Source organism: Saccopteryx bilineata, chromosome 2 (assembly GCF_036850765.1).
Source record: "Saccopteryx bilineata isolate mSacBil1 chromosome 2, mSacBil1_pri_phased_curated, whole genome shotgun sequence".
In the NCBI taxonomy this organism is placed as follows: Eukaryota; Metazoa; Chordata; class Mammalia; order Chiroptera; family Emballonuridae; genus Saccopteryx; species Saccopteryx bilineata.
In genome coordinates this window covers 350,920,370-350,935,754 of record NC_089491.1, presented here as the reverse complement: position 1 = coordinate 350,935,754, position 15,385 = coordinate 350,920,370, and the positions used below count along the sequence as shown (strand labels likewise).

The 15,385-nt window shown below is 39.3% G+C and overlaps 1 protein-coding gene across 5 annotated transcripts in view; it reads right to left on the bottom strand.

Annotated features, from left to right (window-relative positions):
* The window catches only part of RPS6KB1 (ribosomal protein S6 kinase B1), a 44,983-nt gene that overhangs the window by 28,708 nt on the left and 890 nt on the right, over positions 1-15,385 (bottom strand). For all 5 annotated transcript variants that reach the window (XM_066262726.1, XM_066262723.1, XM_066262725.1 and 2 more), the window contains exons 2-4: positions 3,734-3,783; positions 2,595-2,715; positions 1,331-1,399 (exon numbers count right to left, since the gene is read on the bottom strand). In XM_066262726.1, the coding sequence (XP_066118823.1) occupies positions 1,331-1,399; positions 2,595-2,715; positions 3,734-3,783 (240 nt within the window). The remainder of the gene's footprint in view (positions 1-1,330; positions 1,400-2,594; positions 2,716-3,733; positions 3,784-15,385) is intronic.

Genomic DNA, 15,385 nt, shown 5'->3' with positions numbered 1-15,385 from the left:
CCAATGTCATCCCAATAAATACAATAAAAATTTAAAATGTGTCAGCCAGATGACTTGGTTGGTTAGAGCATTGTCCTAAGACACAGAGGCTGTCAGTTCAATCCCTGGTCAGGGACGTACAGGAACAGATTAACGTTCCTGTCTTTCTTGCTCTCTCATCTCTCTCTCCTTTCCTCTCTTTCCCTCTCTGTCTCCATAAAATCAATAAATTTCAAAAATAATTAAAAAGAAAAAATAGCTGCCCTCGCCGGATAGTTCAGTTGGTTGTGGATTCAATCCCAGTCAGGGTACATATAAGAAATCAATCAATGGGCTGACCAGTTGGTGGCGCAGTGGATAGTAGTTAACCTGGGACGCTGAAGACCCAGATTCAAAACCCTGGCTTGAGTGTGGGCTCACCATCTCCAGCGCAGGGTTACCAGCTTGAGCGTGAAATCATAGACATGACCCCATGGTCATAAGCTTGAGCCCAAAGGTCACTGGCTTGAGCAAGGGGTCACTAGCTCTGCTGGAGTCCCTGGTCAAGGCACTTATAAGAAAGGAATCAATGACAACTAAAATGCTACAACTACGAATTGATGTTTCTCTTCTCTCCTCGTTCCCACATACCACTCTCTTGAAAAAAAAAGATTCATTGAAACTGAAGCAAAATGAGAGGACAGGGTAAAGAGAGGAAGGGGTAAAAGAGAGTAAAATAAAGGTCAATACATAAGTCTAAAACTGATGAATTAATAGTAGCATATGCTCACTGCTTAGAAATACAGAGATCAGAACAAAGAACTAAAAGAGTTACCTCAGAGAAGAAACTGGAAGAGCTCTCTTCTCTACCCTCAACAAGTAGAAAATAAACAGGAATAATCAAACACATCTCACATTCTGCCTGACCAGGAGGTGACGCAGTGGATAGAGCGTCAACCTGGGACGCTGAGAACCCAGGTTTGAAATCCTGAGGTCACCAGCTTGATTATGGGCTCATAGACATTACTCCATGGTCGCTGGCTTGAGCCCTAGGTTGCTGGCTTGAGCAAGGGGTCACTGGCTCAGCTGGAGCCCCTTCATTCCCCACTCCCATCAAGGCACATATGATAAAGCAATCAATGAACAACTAAGGTGAGGCAACTATGAGTTGATACTTCTCATCTCTCTCCCTTTCTGTCTGTCTGTCCCTCTCTGTCTCTCTACATCTCTCTCTCTCTAAAAAAAATGTCCCATTCTCAGAGGACTTATAATTATGTTAGAAATATTTTTTGACTGAGACTTTTAGGCCAAAATGTAGATTTTATAGCAATTAAGAATATAGTTTGGGAGTAAAGAGGAAGAAAAGAATCACCTTTTTAAGCACCTTCATGGCAAATATTTTTCCAGTATTTGCTCCTGTTACTTTTCGTACTTGAAAAACCTGTATAAAAAATAAAAGCGTTTGTGTGTTATTAAAGGCTAGACTATGCTAGTCACACGCCCTTAATTTCTATTTATAAGAAACAAATGATACAGTAGTTCATAGTCTTATAAAAACTAGCACCAAGAAGGGCTGTGTACAAAAATAAGGGGCTAAAAGAGACTATATTAAAGATTTAGTAGTGAAATCCGTTTCACAACCTGGGCTTTCCTATTTGGTCTGCTGAACATCTGGTGGCACAGTTGGGCAATGACCATCTAATGACAATCACTCCATGTTTATACATAGAATACATGTTTGCTAAATAAAAAGCTATAATCAGGGTTCCCAGAAGCATAATACCAAACTTAAAAATTATAAAATATTTCATAAATTTCTTCCAAGGATGCTACTGTTCTTGCTTCACTTAAAATTATTTAATAATAGCTGACAGGAATAACCATTTACCTACTCCTTAAAATAGCTAGTTAAAAAACATTTTCATGCAACAGTTAAAGCATGTAAGACTCAAAGGGCATGTGTTATACATTCAAGATTATTAGAATGTGTCCTTAAGCCTAAAAATATATCACAGATGTCATGTTATGCTTGGCAAAAATTAACACTACTGAATAGCATACATAGTTCTCAAACTATATAGTTATAAATTGTCTTGGGCAGAACACACAGAGGTGAGGTCTTAAACTAAAAAGCCTTGGGCAAAACTATGAAATTAAGGAGTTCTATTCATCATTTTTCTTCTCCCCTCTTATATTTTTCAGCTTCCCTAACTCTTGCTCTAGATACTGTAAATCAAAGAAAACCAATTCAGATTAACAGACAACAGTAAAAGGTATTAATATACCAGGCCTCTTGAAAGTAAAGAGTGATTTGTTTTTTAAAAGAGTACCATTTTTTAATAGAGTACCATTTAAAGTCAAAGGAAGAAATGAATCCTCTAATAACAGACTTTGTCTTGGCACAGCTGTCTATATTCAACAAATACTGAATGTCAATTATATGCCAGGCTTTTACCTGTATGATGCTAGAAAGAGGAGAGCTACTTGTACATCCCTCCAATAATACAGGGTAAGTGATTATATCCTTTGCTGATAGCTAGCAAACAAAGATTGAAGAGGACTACTAAAACCAGGGTATAAAAAAAAATCAATCTACCAAGACAGATAACAGCTCTCATTTCAAAAATACTTCCTACCTTTCCATAGCCCCCTTTACCAAGTACCCGAAGTAGCTCAAAACATTCTGGTCTGATTTTTTCTGGCCCTCTGTTCACACTAGTTTCTGAGATTTCAAATTTCTCACAATGTTCCATGCCACTGGGGAGAAAAGCAAAACCAAAAGTAAATTTGCAAAAAGTTAAACTACTTTCAGCATATTGTTAGAGAGAGAAATGTAATCCAATTTAGTTAAGGGGAAAAAGTACATGATAGCAAAATTAGTATCTGTATTTTAAGTAAACATGATGATTCAATGACATGGTAGGTCAAGATTAGGGTAGTTTTATAAATTGCATCCTTATCTGCTTATTTACAGAATGTGCTAGCAAGTGTTTACTTTCATAAGCATCAAGTACCCACAAACTAAGATAAATTAGAACAAGTTTATTAAGTTGCCAAAGGAAAAAGTCATCAAGTTATTCAAATTTAGTTAATTCAAAATGTCTATTAGATCAGGTATCATCCAACCTCATTTGGCAACTTTAGCAGAAAACCTCAAGATTCCTAAAAGTACCCAATGGGTATAAGTCTTGATGCTACATAAATTCTTGCAAATAAAATATATCCACACATCTTCTATATCTACTATGAACATGATTTAAAGATTCCAGAAGGGTGGCAATTCTGTCTGTCACTTAAATGTTTCAATATGAGCGATCTTCTCAGTGTCCCCACCCAAACCAGAGTTAGGGTACAGAGCAGATTAATCACCATACTCCCCTCAAAAAACATGCCTAAATGACTTTCAATTGCACAGATCTCTGTTTGAATGGTGTATTACAAGCAAAACAGGGACCATTTGACTTTTGGGGGCAATAATAATAATTTTATTTTTCAGTAAGAAAAGGTGGTTCTCTTTATTAAACTAACAAAAATTCCTAACCCACTAAGGCTCATATTCAGTATACTCCGAATATGAATGAGTATCTTTTCTCAAAATCCATACATGATATCGAAGTCCTGAATGTTACAATATTGATGCCAAACTCAATAAATTAAGTCAATTTATATACATTTAAGAACAATTCAGTGGAATCATACAATGGCTAATGAACTGGAGCTGATAACCCTACTTGTAAGAAAGACAGCACAATAAAATATTTTCATATAAACTTACAGTTCGTATGGTCCAACTCCCCCATGGTCCATGCTTTCATTTAACTGACCCTGAAAAATACGTTAAAGTTTTAAAGATAAATAATCTCACAAAATAAAAATGTTAAAATGTTTTGCTCCGTTAATGAAGGAGAACAAATGAAATGAACCTCACTAAAAATTCTCTATACTTTATGGCAAATATAGTGATAAACAAACTAAAGTATACAAAAAAAACTAAGGGGACTTCACTTGTAATTTTGAATGACAACCAAGCTACAGATGCTACTCATCAATTATCTATGAATAAAACCATTTAATTTTTCCTTCAAAAATTACATTTATTTTGTATATAATGAAACTGAAGGTACTACAATTCTGAGTATGAGTTACTAAATTCATTGTTTTATACAAAGTACTGTTCTGATACAAAAGACTAAGATAATGCTATAAACCTTATGTAACTATAACCTAACTAAGCCTAAGGTAACCACAACTAGTCCAAGACATTTTAGTGTATAATATGGCTGATCAAAGCAAAATAATTAAGCTACACTCTCAAATCATTAGGAGTCATGTTGGCCAAACATTTATTCTGACCAAAGTATAAGCAAATGCAAAATTTAATTAATGTTCTGTACACTAGCAATGAATAATTCAAAAATAAAAATTAAGATTAACTTCAGCCTGGCCTGTGGTGGTGCAGTGGATAAAGCATCGATCTGGAATGCTTAGGTCATAGGTTCAAACCTGTGGGCTTGCCTGGTCAAGGCAAATACACAAGCAAGCAATAAACGACTAGAATGAAGCAACTATGAGCTGATGCTTCTCGCTCATCCTCCTCTGTAAAATCAATCAATAAAATATATTTTAAAAATTAAGATAACTCCATTCACAATAGCATCAATAAGAATAAAATACTTAGAGCTTGACCAGTAGTGGCTCAGTGGATAGAACATTGACCTAGGACACTGAGGTTCCAGGTTCAAAGCCCCAAGGTCCCCAGTTTGAGAGCATAGGCTCATCTAGCTTGAGCGTGGGATCATTGGCATGATCCCATGGTCACTGGCTGGAAGCCCAAGGTTGCTGGGTTGAGCAAGGAGTCGATGGCTCAGCTGAAGCCCCTGGTCAAGGCATGTATGAGAAGCAATCAGTGAACAACTAAAGTGCTGCAGCTATGAGTTGATGCTTCTCATCTCTCTCCCTTACTGTCTGTCTGTCTCTCTCTTCTCACTAAAAAAAAAAAAGAATTAAATACTTAGAAACAAAATTTAACAAAAGAAGGATAAGACTGACCTATTGTGGCACAGTGGATGGAGTGTTGACCTGGAACACTGAGGTTGCTGATTTGGGACCCTGGGCTTGCCCAGTCAAGGCACATACAAGAAACAACTACTACAAATTGATAGTTCTCGCTCCCCTACCTCACTCATCCCACCTCCATCCTTTCTCTCTCTCTTTTCTCTGAAATCAATAAATAAAATCTTTTTAAAAAAGAAAAAAGAATGGTAAGACTTGTGCACTTGATAACTATAAAATTTTACTGAAGACATAAATAAAAAAGACATTCCATGTTCATGGATCAGATGGTTTAATATTGAGATGGCCATAGTATCCAAGTTGTTCTACAGATTCAACTCAATCCTATCAAAATCCCAGGTTCCATTCTTGCAGACAAGCTGATCTTAAAAATTCCTACAAAAAAATGTAAGGGGGAGGGGGAGGAGCATAAAGAAAACTAGATAGAAGGTGACGGAGGACAATCTGACTTTGGGTGATGGGTATGCAACATAATTGAATGACAAGATAACCTGGACATGTTTTCTTTGAATATATGTACCCTGATTTATTGATGTCATCCCATTAAAATTAATAAAAATTAAAAAAAATAAAAATAAAAAAATGCAAGGGACCGAAAAAAGCCAAAACAATCTTGAAAAAGGAGAACAAAGTTGGAGGACTAAAACTTCCTGATTTCAAAAAACTGTACTACAAAGCGGCAACAATCAAGACAGTGTGGTACTGGCATAAAATAGACATATAAATCAATTAAATAGAACTGAGAGTCCAGAAATAAACCCTTACATTTTTGGTCAACTGATTTTTGACAAAGATGCCAAAAAAATTCAACAGGGAAAATAACAGTCTTTCAAAAAATGGTGCTGGTTCAACTGGATATCCTTAAGTAAAATATTACTTTTGACCCCTACTTCACATGATATACAAAAATTAACTCAAAATAGATCAGAGACCTAAATGTAAGAGCTAAAACTATAAAATTCCTAGAAGAAAGCTAGGAGGTGTAAATTTTCATGATCTTTGGGAAGACAATGATTTCTTAAGACTCATCACCAAAGGCATGAACAATTAAAGGAAAAAAAATCAATAAATTGAATTTATTCAAAATGTAAAACTCTACTTCCGAAGACACTAACACGAAAGTGAAAAGGGCCTGACCAGGAGGCGGTGCAGTGGACAGAGCATAAGCCTGTGATGCAGAAAACCCAGATTCAAAGCCCCAAAGTCACCAGCTTTAAGAGCAGGCTCACCAGCTTGAGTGCAGGGTCACTAGTTTGAGCATGGGATCATAGACATGACCCCATGGTTACTGGCTTGAGCTCAGAGGTTGCTGGCTTGAAGCCCAAGGTCACTGGCTTGAGCATGGGCTCATCTGGTTTAAGCAAGGCTCACCAGCTTGAACCCAAGGTCGCTGGCATGAGCACGGGGTCACTCGGTCTGCTGCCCCCTGGTCAAAGCACATAGGAAAAAGCAATCAATGAACAACTAAGGTGCCACAACGAAGAGTTGAAGCTTCTCATCTCTCTGCCTTCCTGTCTGTCTGTCCCTATCTGTCCCTCTCTCTGCCTCTGTAACAAAAACAAAACAAAAATACTGATTATGGCCCTGGCTGATTGGCTCAGTGATAGAGTGTCGGCCTGGTGTGTGCATATCCCGGGTTCAATTCCCAGTGAGGGCATACAGGATCATCTGCTTCTCCACCCCCCCCCCCCCCTTTGTCTCTCTTCCTCTCCAGCAGGAATGTCTCAGTTGGAGCAAGTTGGCCTCGGGTACTGAGGATGGCTCCATGGTCTCGCCTCATGCACTGAAGTAAAGCAGCTCAGGCGCCAAGCAACAGAGCAACTGGCCCAGATGGGCAGAGCACCGCCCCATAGGGGACTTGCCCGATGGATCCTGGTTGGGGTGCACATGGGACTCTGCCCCTCTTCCTCCCACTTCTCACTTAAAGAAAATTAAAAATAAACAAAACTGATTATTCTATAATTTTTTCTTTAATGTTTGTTTTATTTAATTCTAAATTAAAGAGCACAGAGTAGTTAACACTGAACCATGACTCTGAAGCCACCTAGAAATATATGCCCTATGGCTATGTTTTGTTTTGTTTTGTTTCCCTATGGCTATGTTTTATTTCTGGAGCTGGAAAGGCCTGTATTACCACTTGCATCTGTGTTTATAACTTCCTACCTTTACCTTCTGGAGCAGAAGCATTTGAGGCACAATTCTTTTCTGCTATTCAAAGTTTCTTTTAGAAAAGTCTCACACCAGAAGCATAAAACTAACACTATAGAATATGTACTGACAACTCTCACAGAAATGTCTTTATTCAGATTTATTTTTTCTGCTGCCTTAAGCTTTATGACTCAACCAATGCTTTCTTTTTTTGCCACTATAACTGACAAAGTAGAATCATACTCATGTCAGTATTATACAAGATACACTGTTTTAAACTAGCCCGGCAGAATGACTATTTGCAGAATTTTAAATTAAAATTGCATATAAATTCAACTTAATGTGCATTAAGTCCCAATGAAAGAGAGCAGTTTATAAAAATTTAAATAGATTATTATAGAATCAGTAAAATTTAAAAAAAAATTTTTTTTATTTTGACAAGAGACAGAGAGAGAGAGTCAGCTAGGAACAGACAGACAGGAAGGAAGAGAGATGAGAAGCATCTATTCTTTGGCACCTTAGATGTTCAATGATTGCTTTCTCATATGTGCCTTGACCAGGGATTACAGCAGAGCGAGTGACCCCTTGCTCAAGCCAGTGACCTTGGACTTCAAGCCAGTGATCTTTGGGCTCAAGCCAGTGACCATGGGGTCATGTCTATGATCCCATGCTCAAGCCAGAGACCCCGCACTCAAGCTGGATGAGCCTGTGCTCAAGCCAGCAACCTCAGAGTTTTGAACCTGGGTCCTCCACGTCCCAGTCCGATGTTCTATCCACTGAGCCACTGCCTGCTCAGGCAGAATCAGTAAATATTCTTAATCCAGATATTCATTAAATCATTTTTCCACTTGCTTGTCTATTCACAGACATTTCCTTATAAAATAAGATTCAGTAATTCAGATAAACTGGGAAAAAGGGGTAAACATTTTCTAAAATCTTGGGCTATTTAAAGAAGCTTTATTGTAAATCCTAGAAAAAAACATAGGCAGTAAAATCTCACACATTTCTTGTAGCAATACTTTTTCTGATATATTGCCTCAGGCAAGGGATACAAAAGAAAAAATAAACAAATGGGACTACATCAAACTAAAAAATTTGCCCTGGCTGGATAGCTCAGTTGGTTGGAGCATCCTCTCGAAGCGCAGAGGTTGCCGGTTCAATCCCCAGTCAGGGCTCATACAGGAACAGATTGATGTTCCCTCTCTCTCTCTCCCCCTTCCTTTCTCTAAAATCAATAAAATAAACATTAAAAAAAAAACCCTAAAAACTTTTGCACAACAAAGGAAACCATCAACCAAATGGAAAGACAACCTACTGAATGGGAGAAAATATTCACCAATGATACATTTGATGAGGGTTTAATTTCCAAAATTTATAAATTGTACTTGTACAACTTATAAAAGAACTTGTACAACTCAACACCAGAAAAATAAACAATCCAATTTAAAAAATGGGCAAAGGACACTTCTCCAAAGAGAGCATACAGATGGCCACTCAATGTCACTAATCATCAAAGAAATGCAAATTAAAACCACAATGAGATATCACCTCAACCATCATAATGGCTATCATCAATAAATCAACAAACAAGTGTTGGTGAGAGTGTGGAGAAAAGGGAATTCTTGCACACCAATTGTGGGAATGCAGATTGGCACAGCCACTGTGGAAAAGTTTTTTGTGGAGTTTCCTCAAAAAACTTAAAAATAGAATTGCCTTATGACCCAGCAATTTCACTTTTGGGAATGTATGTGAAGAAACTCAAAACCCTAATTTGAAAAAATATATGCATCTCTATGTTTATTGTAGCATTATTTACAATAGGCAAGATTTGGAAGCAGCTCAAGTGTCCACAAGTAGATGAGTGAATAAAAAAGCACAGTTATGCCTGACCAGGCGGTGGCGCAGTGGATAGAGCGTCGGACTGGGATGCGGAAGTACCCAGGTTCGAGACTCCCAGGTCGCGCGCGGGCTCATCTGGCTTGAGCAAAGAGCTCGCCAGCTTGGACCCAAGGTCGCTGGCTCCAGCAAGGGGTTACTCGGTCTGCTGAAGGCCCACGGTCAAGGCACATGTGAGAAAGCAATCAATGAACAACTAAGAAGTCGCAATGTGCAACGAGAAACTGATGATTGATGCTTCTCATCTCTCTCTGTTCCTGTCTGTCTGTCCCTGTCTATCTCTGCCTCTGAAAAAAAAAAAAAAAAAAAAAAAAAAGCAGTTATATTTACACAATGAACTACTACTTGACTGTAAAAAAGATGGAAATCTTCCTTTTGCCACAGCATGGATGGACCTGTAGAATATTATGCTAAGTGAGGTAAGCCAGTCAGAAAAAGACAAGTACCATGTGATTGCACTTCCATGCGGAATCTAATGAACATACTAACAAAACAGAAAGACTCATACAAAAGAAGAGACTGACAGCTGTCAGAGGGGAGAGAGGTTGGGAGGCTGGGTGAAAAAAGTGAAGGGATCAAGTAAAAACAAAAACAAACAAAAAACAAAAACAAAAACTTCATGGCCACAGACAACAGTATGGTGACTGCCAGATGAAAACGGGGTAGAGGGAGGTGGAAGAACTCCAAGGGGGTATAAATAGTGGCAGAAAGAGACTTGATCTGTGGTGGTGAGTGCACGATGCAATATGCAGATGTGTTATAACAGTTGTACACTTGAAATACATATGATTTATTAACCAATGTGACCCCAATAAATTCAATAAAAAATAATTAAATTAGGTTAAAATGCTTTATGGTTAGTATCTACTACAATGAAAGATAAGCATTGATGCCCTGGTCAGTTGGCTAGGTGGCAGAGCACTGGCCTAGCATGTGCATGTCCCAGATTCAATTTCCGGTCAGAGCACACAGGAGAAATGACCATTTGCTTCTCTACTGCTCCCCCTCGCCCTCTCTTTCTCTCTTTCTTCCCTTCCTGCAGCCATGGCTCAGTTGGTTCAAGCGTACTGGTCCCAGGCGCTGAGGATTGGTCTAAGGAGCCTCTGCCCCAGGTGCTAAAAAAGCTCAGTTGTAAGCATGGCCTCAGATGGTCAGAGCATCAGCCCAGACAGTGGTTGCTGGGTAAATCCCTGTCCAGGAGTATGCAGGAGTATGTCTTTCTATCTCCCCTCCTCTTACTTGGAAAAGAAGGGGAAAAAATAGATAAGCATTGCTAATGAGCTTTTTTCTATAATTTATCATAATCATAAATATCTGAATGCATACTATAAAGCACTTTGTTTTTCAAAGCACTAAACAATTTTAAACTTTTGCCTGGGCCCTGGCCATTTGGCTGAGTGGTAGAGCGTCTGCCCAGCCTATGGACATCCCAGGTTCCATTCCCAGTCAAGGCACATAGGAGAAGCGACCATCTGCTTCTTCACCCCTCCCCCTCTCCCTTCTCTCTCTTTATCTCTCTCTTCCCCTTCCATAGCCAGGGCTCGGTTGGAGAAGCTGGCCCTGGGTGCTGAGTATGACTCCATAGCCTTGCTTCATGCACAGTTGTGGAGCAACAGCCCCAGATGGGCAGAGTACCCCCCCGGGGGGCTTGCTGGGTGAATCCCAGTCAAGGTACATGTGGGAGTCTAACTCTCAGCCTCCTGCTTCTCATTTAAGAAAAATTAAAACAAAAAACAAAACAAAACAAAAAACCTTTGCCTGACTAGGTGGTGGCACAATGGATAGAGCATCAGTCTGGGACACTGAGTTCCTAGGTTTGAAACTTCAAGGTCGCTGGCTTGAGCCCAAAGCTCACTGGCTTGAAGCCCAAGGTCACTGGCTTGAGCCCAAAATCACTGGCTTGAGCAAGGGGTCACTGGTTCAGCTGGAGCCCCACCCTGGTCAGGCATATATGAAAAAGCAATCAATGAACAACTAAGGTGCCGCAACTATGACTTGATGCTTCTCATCTCTATCCCTTCCTGTATGTGTGTCTTTGTCTGTCCCTCCCCACCCCTAAAAAAATTTTTCCCCCCACAGGGATAGAGAGAGAGTCAGAGAGAGGGACAGACAGGGATAGACAGACAGGAATGGAGAGAGATGAGAAGCATCAATTATCACTTTTTCGTTGCAACACCTTAGTTGTCACTGACCGCCCCCTCATATGTGCCTTGACCGCGGGCCTTCAGCAGACTGAGTAACCCCTTGCTCGAGCCAGCGACCTTGGGTCCAAGCTGGTGAGCCTTGCTCAAGCCAGATGAGCCCACGCTCAAGCTGGCAACCTCGGGGTCTTGAACCTGGGTCCTCCACATCCTAGTCTGACACTCCATCCACTGCGCCACCGCCTGGTCAGGCTAAAAAAAATTTTTTTAACTGTTTTGTTCATCTGATATTCCAATCTGAAACTCATGCAGTAAGCTCTGCGACTAAAGTTTTGAATTAGTCAAGTAAAAATTGAGGATTTTAAACTATTGCATCACAATTTTCTAAGACTCTTAACTTTGTGTCTCCAAAAAAGGCAGAGGTTTCTAACATTTTCATAATGTAACGAAAATCTCTAAAGGAAAACTTTCCCTTAGTTTCAACTCACTGTCCCTAAATTATACCATCACCAGCAAAAAAATCCCAAAATAAAATACCCCCCTCACAGGCAAACAAACAAACAAACAAACAAACAAAAAACTCTCTTAGCCTGACCAGGCAGTGGCACAGTGGATAGAGCATCAAATTGGAACATAAGAGGACCCAGGTTCTAAACCCCAAGATCACCGGCTTAAGCACCGGCTCACCAGTTTGAGTGGAGAGTTGCTGGCTTGAGAGTGGGATCATAGACATGAACCCATGGTTACTGGCTTGTAGCCCAAGGTTGCTGGCTTGAGCAAAGGGTCACTCGCTCTGCTGTAGCCTCCAGTCAAGGCACATATGAGAAAGCAATCAATGAACAATTAAAGTGCCACAGCAAATAACTGATGCTTCTCAACTCTCTCCCTTCTTGTCTGTCTGTCCCTCTGTCTGTATGTCTCTCTGTCTCTGTAACAAAAAACGACCCTCTTATCCATTGGTTTTATAATAGTCCTCTGAGGTATTCAATCGAGTTATTTTTATTTCAATTTTACCTATCAATGTATTAAATTACTTTCCTCCTCTTTTATTCACTAAAGAATACATATATTTACTAATACAATTCATATTCACTCAGTGTAACATACTTAAAAATATCTTTAAATAGTACCAATGATTTAATTTAAAAAAAAGATACTACAGCCCTAAAAATGCAGCCTCTAATATAATAAATAGCATTTATTATTAACTCTCTAGGCATAGAGAGGGTAAACTTGAATGATTGGTTCCTGACAAGCTTTATCTCTATGAATTCGCTAACTGCTTAATATGTTAAGATATTTTAAGAGTACTTTATATACTTATCTCACGCAATAATCATTTACAGAGAAAAAAAAGTATTATAGGGATTAAATAATTGATTCTAGGTCACACAGGCAGCGAGCATGGTTGGAAGGATTTGAATTCACTTCTAACACACCACAAAGAGCTACATTATGAACAAGACTAGTAAACGCAATGAAAGAGTTGTGCAGTGAAGCTTGCTGAAATGAGTCAGAAGACACTACCACTAGTTATCTATGTGGTCTTAGGCAATCATCTCCCTGACCTATCCCTCAGTTTCCTTACTATAAAATGAAGAAGTGAGGCTACTTTGATACGCACTAATTGTTTTAGAAGTTTGTGCACTAAACAAATAAATAATAAATTAAAAGTTTATGTACTAAAGGTTATAAGTTCACAAATAGCCAGAATATTAATTATATTAGTATCAATTCACAATAGTCTGATTTTCTAAAAATCCAAACCTCTCTCATTTTTCAGAAAATTTAAGTTTTATTTTAGAGGAACCTGAATGTCACTGAATTCCTTTGGGTGGCCAACCCAATCCCACACCAACTCTTTTTGCTATTCTACCTGAGGCACCTCTTAGAATAACACACACAAAAGAAACATCTTTAACTCCAAAAGGATCATCTTTAACTCCAAATATAAGTAAGATATATTTTGCTAAAAGCTCTTTCTCAAAATCCTCTTTAATTACCTGTGCTCTTTTCCCAAAGTTCCTCTCCCCAGGGTAATGGCCATATTTCTTTCAATTTTTTGGCCTCTCCTTCCACACTCTCCCAAAATCCTATTTGCTTGTACCCAACAAAACAAATATCCAGGAGTAGGCCAAAACCCAGTGAGGTTCCAATTCATAATAGTATCTTACTACAGTATTTACTGCCAATGCCTTTTACTTCTCCTGATAAACCAATGGGTCTGGAAATTCTATCAGTTCAACTGATGAAGATTTTGTAAAGCATGCTTCCTATCAAGTTTTCTCCCCTGCCCTGCTACAAAGCCACTGCCATATGGAGCCAATATAATTGACAATACTATGCTATACATAATGAAAGTCATCTCGTTTTGTTTCAAGTTGTATTTAGTGTATCGTGTGTTCTATTAAGAAGCTAACTGGAATTACATATGCAAACATATTAAAAAGTACACATCTCGTCCTGACTAGGTAGCTCAATTGGTTAGAGCATTGCCCCATATGTCAAGGTTGTGAGATTCTATCCCCAGTCAGGGAACATATAAGAATCAACCAATGTCCTGACCTGTGGTGGCACAGTGGATAAAGCATCGACCTGGAAATGCTGAGGTTGCCGGTTCAAAACCCTGGGCTTGCCCGGTCAAGGCACATATGGGAGTTGATGCTTCCAGCTCCTCCCCCCTTCTCTCTCCTCTCTCTCTCTCTCCTCTCTAAAATGAATAAATAAAATAAAATTTTAAAAATTAAAAAAAAAAGAATCAACCAATGAATGCATAAATAAGTGAAACAACAAATCAATGTTTTTCTCTCTCCCATTCTCTCTCTCTAAAATCAATCAATAAAAAATAATAATAACAGCCCTGGTCGGGTAAATCAGTTGCTTAGTGGGTTCAATCCCCAGTCAGGGCTCATACAAGAATCAACCAATAAATGCATAAATAAGTGGAACAACAAATTGATGTTTCTCTCTCTCTCTCTCTAAAAATCAATAAAAAATTTTTAAAAATAATAAAAGTGTAAAAATTAAAAGTACACACCTCGGCCCTGGCCGGTTGGCTCAGCAGTAGAGCGTCGGCCTGGCGTGCGGGGTACCCGGGTTCGATTCCCAGCCAGGGCACACAGGAGAAGCGCCCATTTGCTTCTCCACCCCACCCCCCCACCTTCCTCTCTGTCTCTCTCTTCCCCTCCCGCAACCAAGGCTCCATTGGAGCAAAGATGGCCCGGGCGCTGGGGATGGCTCCTTGGCCTCTGCCCCAGGCGCTAGAGTGGCTCTGGTCGCGGCAGAGCGACGCCCCGGAGGGGCAGAACATCGCCCCCTGTTGGGCAGAGCGTCGCCCCTGGTGGGCGTGCCGGGTGGATCCCGGTCAGGCGCATGCAGGAGTCTGTCTGACTGTCTCTCCCCGTTTCCAGCTTCAGAACAATATAAAAAAAAAAAAAAAGAAAAGAAAAGAAAAAAAAGTACACACCTCAATATCCACCTTCCAAACTGTGTAACTTTGATTTAGGCTCATTTGATTATGAAAAGAACAATATTATTTTAGCCCACTTAGTTTCTTAAAGTTTTCAAAGTTCTTTAGACATAGCATCTCAATCTTGTCAACAAGGAGGGCACAACTTGCCAGAGGAGAAGATTGGGGTGAAGGAAAGAACGGGAAACCCCTTAGGTACTTAGAGCAAACATCTAACATCAGTCATTAATACATGTACTCGACTAGACGATGGAGTTCAGAGGATTTTCCCAGAATCAGTGATTTACTCTGACAACACCATTTTTGAACGTAAGGCATAATTTGTGATTTTTCAATAAATTTATCTTGAAAAGAGAATGATATTCCACAAAGAATAACAAACTATTAAGACAGCAAAGGTAAAACCAAGAGTTGCATTAAGAAAAACCATTCTAAATTTAACAACCTAGATTACAGCAAGGAAAGCCCTCACACCACCATTCACAAGTCTCAGTTCAAACAATTTATTTTTTGGCAAGCCAAATCACAGCTGTAAACGCTGGGTTTTTTCCCAACCCCAAATTACATAAAGTATTTTGAAAAAAATGTAGACATCTCCAACTGAGGGGGTGGGGGGAGTAAGTTACAAATGCTGTGTGTCGTCATAAATGCTTTAAAAAAATTAAGTCACTCGGAATGAGATTTAAAAAAAAAAAAAAAA